This window comes from Vanacampus margaritifer, chromosome 7 (genome assembly GCF_051991255.1).
Source record: "Vanacampus margaritifer isolate UIUO_Vmar chromosome 7, RoL_Vmar_1.0, whole genome shotgun sequence".
In the NCBI taxonomy this organism is placed as follows: Eukaryota; Metazoa; Chordata; class Actinopteri; order Syngnathiformes; family Syngnathidae; genus Vanacampus; species Vanacampus margaritifer.
The window spans coordinates 16,500,913-16,509,464 of NC_135438.1; the positions used below are offsets into that span (position 1 = coordinate 16,500,913).

At 39.2% G+C, this 8,552-nt stretch overlaps 1 protein-coding gene and 1 long non-coding RNA gene across 4 annotated transcripts; one reads left to right on the plus strand and one right to left on the minus strand.

Annotated features, from left to right (window-relative positions):
- Window positions 1-139: 139 nt before the first annotated feature.
- LOC144055383 (uncharacterized) lies at window positions 140-2,725 on the plus strand. Its single transcript, XR_013294858.1, has 3 exons — window positions 140-192; window positions 1,376-1,433; window positions 1,566-2,725. It is a non-coding gene; the product is annotated as an uncharacterized LOC144055383 (long non-coding RNA).
- Window positions 913-7,360, minus strand: LOC144055382 (uncharacterized). 3 transcript variants are annotated; one of them, XR_013294857.1, is made up of 7 exons: window positions 7,228-7,360; window positions 7,046-7,111; window positions 4,657-4,950; window positions 2,989-3,111; window positions 2,354-2,446; window positions 1,658-1,701; window positions 913-1,583 (listed from the first exon to the last, which is right to left on the minus strand). XR_013294857.1 is itself a non-coding variant. In XM_077571310.1 (6 exons), the coding sequence occupies exons 1-6, from the start codon at window positions 7,262-7,264 to the stop codon at window positions 1,346-1,348; spliced, it is 969 nt and encodes a 322-aa protein (XP_077427436.1). In that variant the 5' UTR covers window positions 7,265-7,360; the 3' UTR covers window positions 913-1,345. The 3 variants fall into 3 exon arrangements, 1 of the variants encoding a protein (XP_077427436.1); XR_013294856.1 differs by having other exon boundaries at window positions 1,658-2,446; XM_077571310.1 differs by having other exon boundaries at window positions 913-1,701.
- Between the last annotated feature and the right edge of the window lie 1,192 nt (window positions 7,361-8,552).

An 8,552-nucleotide genomic window follows, 5' to 3' on the forward strand; every position in this document is an offset into this window, starting at 1 on the left:
AAGATGACGTTTACTGAAAACAAGGAAAGACGTCACACGAGCTCAGGGTTTTTTTTTTTTTTTTAGCGTTGATCAAATTTCTCATAGATGTTCACAGTTCAGCCATCAGAGGGCGCAAAATACCTAACAACGAATATGATGAAACAACAGTCATAAGAGCAGCGCCTGTCGACCCAGCATATTGAAACAAAGGCACGTAATTTACACTAAATATATAAATAAATAAATCACCTTCGTGACACACCACCAACCAAAAACGTCACAGAAAAGTAAACCGCGTCTAAATTTGCTCACAAACTTATTCAGTAAAAATGTGGGCTTGTTTTGTTGAACATAAAGCTTTTGTACACACTTTGGTACTAAATTTGTGAGTAAATTGAGACCACCGTAGTACTATTTATACTTATGTATTATTTTAGAAGTCGTGTTTTTTGTAATATATTTGTTAGATGGTGTGCTGTGAGCTGTGAAGCTTTTCACGCGCACGCGCGCACGCACACACACACACTTGTCTTTGTCATCATGGGGACATCTCATTGGCATGATGCATTTCCTAGCCCCTTCCCCTAACCCCAACCATAAAAAAATGATTACCTACCCCCATTCCTTACCCTAACCTCAACCATAACCCAATTCAAACCTAAACTCTAAAACCAAGTCTTGACCCTCAAAAAGATGTCTGAACTTGTGGGGACCACCAAAATGTCCCCACAATTTCAAGTCGGTCCCCACAGTGGTAGTTAAAGCGGGAAAAACACGCGTTTATGGGCCCCAAAATGTAGCAAAGTGTAACGCGCGCGGGCCGATCGGCCATGAATGGCGCAGCAGGTCAGCAAAAAAAAAAAAAGAAGAAGAAAAGACGGGAGAGCAACAAAAAGATTGGCAATCCACGGATTAACTTTAATAAATCGTAAGAAAACAATAGGCTCGGCGCCACCACGCGTTACAATAATCGTAGGCCTCCACTGCATCAAAAACATTCACCTCTGAAAACGAAGAAGTGCTACACGTGCACAATTGCACACAAAAACAAAGAAGCGCCACCCTGTGGCGCGACGCCACACAGCCGATTTTTATAAAAGACAAAGGCACACACACAACCTTTTGTACTATTTCATGGACACTAGCCTACTGCCCGAAGCCAGCTGGGATAGGTTCTAGCGCCCTCGCGACCCTAGTGAGGAATAAGTGGTTAAGACCCAGAGCCTGGGAACTGTGACATAGACTTACTAATCACAAGACCATGTGCTGTCTGCAAAAATTACTATTGGATGTTAGTTCAACACAAACTGAATAGTATATTGCATAGTGAAAGTCTGGTGATGTTACGGCTCTGTGTGTTTTGCTACAGTTGAGTATATATTTGCCCCTGCAGGGACGCTAGGAATAACCGAACTGCCAGAGGAGGCTGAGCTACTTTTTTCAGTCTCAAGGTGGGAGTTTTGCGCTGTTGAGATGTTGCTTGACTCGTGCTGGAAATGAATAGTGGAATAGTGCACCATGTCTTCTGGAGGGCTGACCATGGCATGTCTTTGCTGGGACTGCATCTGTATCTCCTCATACAGGTGATCAGGAAGATTTCCCTGGAGTGGACAAGAAAAGTGGCTGATGGGTGGAAGTGTAGAACTGAGATGAAAACAGAACACAACCAACAAACCTGGTTGTTGGGTCCATCATGTGTCCCCTGCACTGGTGATCCTCCTGCAGCACATCACATCAAAAATAATAGTCATTTGAAATATTTGATGGCTTGGGATGGGCACTGTGAAGCTCCAGTGGCTGATTGGTGTGGAATTGGCTGGGAATCAAACCTGTGCCAGATGCATGAAAGTCAGTAGCATGTACCCTGACTCTGCTATAAAATGGCCATTATTTGATTTTGAAATTTCTTCAAAATACCTCTAGTGTTTGTACCATTTAGGAGTGAAAAAATCCACACAAAAACATGCTAATTACACGAAACCCATAGATTAAAATCTCATACATTAGAACTGTGAAGCAGACGTCCTAGACACTTGTTGTATGCAATATATATGTTGAAACTGAATTTAAAATAAATAAAAAAAAATTATTCAGGATTGTGGGGAACTGGGAGCAATTTTAATATCACTTCAGGTGCAAGGCAGACAAGTCAAAGTGGGAACTGAACCCACGCTGCCTTCACTGAAGTCAGGTGAATGTACCATCACACCACCATGTGACTGAAAAAAGTTTAAATAATATATTTAATAATAGTTGACAATGTTACTTCCAAAAAATATTTAAATGTATAATGTAACTAAAAAATAATTTTGATCAAGGCTTGAGAGTGATTCTATAAAATGCACTTGTGTGTGCCAAACGCTGTCCTCACCTTGTTTCCAGATGCGTTTGTAAATAAACACTACAAGTGTAAGCACAGGTACTGCCAACAATAAGAGAGGCACCAGAACAGTCAGATTGGTATCTGGAATTAGACAGAAAAAGGAGAGGACTGCATCAGGATGTGTGTATTCTAACAGTCATTATTATGGTAGTACGGTAACCTGCCACACGGCGGCGCCTCTTTAATTTGTTATGTCAATAGGTGACTTCTCTTTGCTTGACTTTTTCAGGGGTGGGGGTTATGCTACAAAATGGGGACATCGTTCTGACTTTTCACAGACAAATGCGGACCTCACCTTTTGTAACAGCATAAAGGATTGTACTCTAATAAACGGTAATCAAAATGTAAAACATACTCACATGTTGCAGTTTATTAATAAATGTTAATGTACAATCAACCAGAACTTATTTTTCGGCCTTACATTTCTATGAACAAATATTTTCCAGCTGGAATTATTCGTATCTTTCCTCTGAAGTCACGCGGTTTTGGTAATTTGATCATCTGAACAACACCCACAATATAAGATTGCTACAGTTGATATATTCAAAAGAAGAAAGGGTACACAAGGTTTGACATTTTTAAAGTCTGCATCAGATGTGCAGAGCTAACTGCAGTATACCCACATTTGACCACACTGTGCGTTGACGGCGTTGAAGACAACATAAATGGTTTTGATGTCATCACCGCAGTTGCTGCTGTCACACGCACAGCAGGACGTCTTGATCTTGTACTTGTGATGCGTTCATCTGCATTAGAAATAACCACACACATCACACTTTCGTATCAATAGAATTATCATTAACTAACCAAAACCTATATTAGGGGTCTGCATCCTGCAGCTCTGGAGCCACATGTGGGTGGATCTCTGCTAGCCGCTTAAAAAAAAAAAAAAAAAAAAGAGTCCAAATTTATATATACTGTATGGATGTATTTGTATAGCTATTCTTTAAATGAATAAATGATTTAGGTTAAAAATGAATAATTGAATCTTCCAGAAATGTCAGAGTCCAAATTTGCAGGTTATCAGAAAAAGAGAGACAAAACTTAGATTTTTTTTTAATTTCCTAAAAATGTCCAAAAAGTGAGCATAAACTGTCCAAGAAAGGAAGAGGAAAAGCAGAAAATTACCATAAAATGTCTATAAAATTGTCCAAAATGTCAAAGAATTGAATTTTTTAAAAAAAAGGCAGAAAAGAATGTGCTGAATCTTAAAATGTTTTGCAGCTCCAGACACATTTTTGCTTATTATTTGGCCTAAAAAGGCTCTTTTGACAGGAAAGGTTGGTGACCCCTGACCTATACGTAAATATACGCTGATGTAACAGTTTGATGAATGTACCATAGAATCAAACAGAACTTTTTTTTCTTTCCCAGTTTCCTCCCCAGTCCCACACTAGTTTTTTGTTGAATTTACTAAGCTTTATTTTTTTAAAGTGGTGGCATGAAATCAACTGAATCCAGATTAGTTTTTTTGTTTTTTAAGTAGGCTATACAACTACATAACTGATGTCTCAACAGTCTTTAGTCTCTACAAGGCAATTAGAAAGCGCTGCCCAAAACAACATGCACTGAAATGACCATCAGTGGCAGTGCAGTTACAAGAACATTAAAAAAAAAAAAAATTTTTTATTAATGGCCGTCCGTGCAAGAGTGCTGACAAGTAGGGATGGGCGAATACTGATACCAGGCATCGGATTCGGGCCCATACCCAGCCTTATCTCAAGGTATCTGTACTCACGATGCCGGGCAGCATAAACCGGCCTCTTGTGGCCCATTTTTGATCAGGAACTAGAAATTATAAGAATTGAAAATTGCCTATAATTGCATATAATTTTGAGGAAAAACACTACATTAGGATTTACATACAGCAGGTCTTTCTTCAAAATTATCTGTCATTGTTTTTGGGGGGGAAATTTTATGTTGTCTATCAAAAGTACTAGTGGTATCAGTACTTAGTATCGGGGACTACATAAGAGTTGAGTAGTCCGGAAAAAAACACGGTATCAAACATCGCTATTGACAAGAGACCTTAGGCCTGACCTTGAATCATTTTGATGCGCAAGTCTGACCTTCCATTTATGACACTCGATGAGGTGACCAATATCAGCGAGAGCTTCTGCTCCACATTGATTGTAATCATTGCTAAAAAATTGGATAAAGATTGTTTGAGAAATGCTACACATGGAGTAATGGCTGCAACAGAAGCAAAGAGACTTAAACTGTTCATCAACCTATTTCTTTGTGAGAACAACAACAAACAACATGATTGCGAATGTGTGACTGATACTCACCAACCTCAAGTTGCACTTTGGTGTATTCACTTATCTTCCAAGTTTTATTAGAGCGACACCAATATGTCCCAGAGTCTGCTTTGCTCAAGTCACTGATGTGAACTGAAAAATGTTTTTTTCTTTCATTTACTCTCAATAATTTGGTTTTATCTGTCCGCCTCTCACAACTGTAAGGATTATCTCCTTTGCACAAGAATTGATCTTCCTTGTCATGGCTGCTTGGGTAGGGGCACTCAATTTGGACAGGTTGTCCAACATGTTTACGTATTACTCTTGCTTGCATGTCTTCCCAGTCTGAAAAGAAGAAATCCACATCAATGCTGCCCCTTTGGAACAAAAATGTACATTATACGGAACCAGGTGTGTTTAGAGCAGTGGTTCTTAATCTGAGTTAAGTAGTTCAGTAGTCAACTTGTTGTAATCCCTAACTATGTCGAGCAAAAAAACAAAACAAAAGAAAGTGGTCAGATGTATACGTATGTGCAATATGAATTCACATGTGCAACATGAATTCACATGTAAAACGATTATGGAATGGTATTCCACAGGGTTTAGTTCTTGGCATCTGCCGTTTTCATTGAATCTGCTCACCCCTGGATTCCATCTTTAAAAAAAAAACAGTGGTGGTTGTTTTAAAGTACTCTATAAATATAGAGTTGAGTCGAGTGATGGTCAGCGTCCTAACTGTATGACTTGCAATGCCAAGTTAAAGGTGCAATGTTGCAACATTGATGCAAATTGGAGTGTTAAAATGACCATATTTTTTCTCCCGGTGGCTCCTTTCGTTCGACTATCGAGCCGAAAGTTTGGCGACATGCAATGGGAGTTGTCAATGGAGATGACTCTGACCGAGGGAAAAATTTCTCCTACTTCCCCGGAGCACGATCAGAACACCGAGCAGGGGAAAAAAAAGAAGAAGAAGAAAAAAAAAAAGAACACCGAGCAGGAAAAGATAACACTGTCTTGTGTGACAAAAAAGGGCAAAACTGAAGTTGCACAAGCGTCGGCAGGAGGACGCGGATCAATATTGGAGCAGCTTTAATATTGGAGTCGGTAGAAAAACCTAAGAGGATGAAACGGGACCCACAGCTTGCTTTCTTCTTGCTAAAAAGGTAAGACCTCGTCACAAAATAAAAAAAATAAAAAAAATTATGATAAGCAATGCACAATAAAACTACCACTAACTAACGTCTCGGCACTCGGCTTCCATTCCGCTTTTCGCCAGAGGGGTCTCAAATCTGCAAAAACTTGGTAACTAACCCTAGTCCTCTAAAGGAACACTTCCTTAAGATGCACGGAGAATGGGGAACACAAAAACACAACACCTTCTGAATTTAAGGTGAAGAGTGGACAAAAAGGCTACTCTCCCTCATTTTGTTCACCAGTAAACCATATACCTGCGTCTTGAATTTTGAATTATTTTTTTATTTTATTTATTATTATTTATTTATTTATTTTATGAAAAAGTGTTTGGTGAATGTGCATCGGAATCTTGTGGGGTTTTGTACCTCCAACAAGGTTAAGAACCACTGATTTAGAGCCCTGGCCATAAAGGCTATAGCAAGTGAAAATGGAAGAAAGTTTCAAGTTGGTCTGAAACTATAAAAGACAAGATTCTACATGACTTTGGGTTGAATTTGTGACTTTTTAAATCCAGAAGAAGAAGAAGAAGAAGAAAATCAGAGATCACTGATAGAGACCCACTCTGTTGTAGTTCATTACAAAGGTTTGTAATCATGTTGAAGTCAAGGTTCATCAATCTGGGTGGAAGATGGCCTCCAAGTTCCCACTTTAGCCAACTATAAATCATCCGCCGGACCTTATGAAAAAATTTAGCTTGCCCCGACCAGCCAAATCAGATTATTCTTCCACCTTATTAAGGACTATCAACGCTCCTCTTGTTTGCCACATTTAAAAAGGAATGAAAGCAACCGCGGTGAATCAAGTCGGCTGTGTTATTATGTGTTAGTTATTATTATTATTTTTAATGTTTCACTTTGGGCCTGTTGTGGACTCGTGCCAGACTTGCATTGGGCATGACAATAGAGACCCTGGTGTATAATCCCTGAACATTTCCAAGGACCTCTATTTCTATGCCTTTCTGTGACTCTCCCAGTCTCTCTTTGCATCCCAATGTGAAATGTTGTATGCGCAGAGCTGGAGCTTATCCTAGTTGATGTTCGGCAAGAAGGACTTTCACACCATCACCGAGTGGGAACTAAAAACACCTGCACTGAAGTCAGACAAGTGAAGCGCTACATCATTGACTATTCTTAAACACAGCATGTTCATTGGTGTGATTTTGTGTTTGAAGTCAAAAGTTTTTCCTCTACAGTCTGACCAAATCATGTTGTTTTCATGATGCTTTAAATTGTTCAACTGTACTCACATTTCTGATCGCCAATCGCCCGAGAACCACTTTTGCATCCTGTCACTGCCAATAAAAGCACTATGGCTGAGAAAACATAATTTAATCATGTTTAATATTTAAATTACATTGCAAATATAGACATTTGACTTTATCAACAAAACCATCTTCATTAAATAACAATAAATTAAAAACAATATTACCTGTCATGGAGACATAAACTTTTAAAGCTATTGCCATTCCTTTTACGATTTAGTTGATATATTTTTTGAATCAATAAATAGCTACTTATTCTGTCATATGTGACACTACATATACTGTATACGGTTTATATCCTCTATTGTCATCACGGTGTTTGGAAACATTTGCAACTTTTCTTTTAAGCACCTGACTTCAAACATTTGCATGTTACTTTAAAATGAGGATGTGACTACTGCTGTGAATCAGAAGTTGAGACAGAAACTAAAAGAAAAAAAGCAAAAGGATAACAGGGGAAACACTTTATTTCATTCTAAATAAAACAATGTTATTGCTTGCTAATACAATCGTAGCTGTTATGATGAGACGCCATCAGACTGGTAATGTGTACAGTGTTTAGACATTGCTGTACACTGCTGAGTCATCTGTAAGCATAATGGCGGAGTATGTCACATTTGTAGGCTCATTAGAGACCTCGTTGCCGTCCATGTGGCGGTGGTGGCTGACAGTGGAATAGTGGAGATTGTCTGGGGGAATGAAGGAGTCACCAGATCTGCTGGTATGCTGGCTCTGGGCAGCAGATGAGGGAAGGGCACCAGATAATTTGACCTTTTCTTTGGAAACCATTGAATAGGGTGGGGTTTTGTCCTTTTCTTCTCCTGCAAAAAAACAAACAAACACATTCACCTCAATTCAAACTGTACTTATTGTGAAATGTGATCTCTTACTATAGTGTTAGGCATGAAAATGGGGATTATGTATCTACGAAATTGTAAATTCATTTACATATATATATTTACAGAGTGTTGCTGTAGTTTGTGGGACTGTAGAGCTGGTGAGTACCGATACCAGGAATCGGTATGATGGCCATATTTCAAGGTATCAGGTACTCGCATCGGCAGCCGATACCTGAATTTCATACAAATCTATGGAACAGTACTATATAGGTCTTCCTTTAAAATGATCTGTCATTTCTTTAATAGAAATGTCATGTATCAAAATTACTATAGTGGTATCGGTACTTAGTAGCATATCGGTGACAATTCAAGAGTTGAGTACTGGTGTTGGTCTAAAAAAACGTGGTATCGAGCATCCCCGAGGTGGGCAAACTTGGTACTCGAGGGCTGGAGTCCTGCAGGTTTTGGATGTTTCCCTGCTCCACCAGGATCGTTATCGTGCTTATGAGAACTTGCTAATGAGCTTCCAGTGTGTTGGAGAAGGGAAACATTAAAAACCTCCAGGACACCGGCCCTTGAGGACCGATCTTAACCTCCTCTGGCCATTTTTCAAAACACTGTTTTGGCCAAGCTTTCAATACTGATCAGGGTCT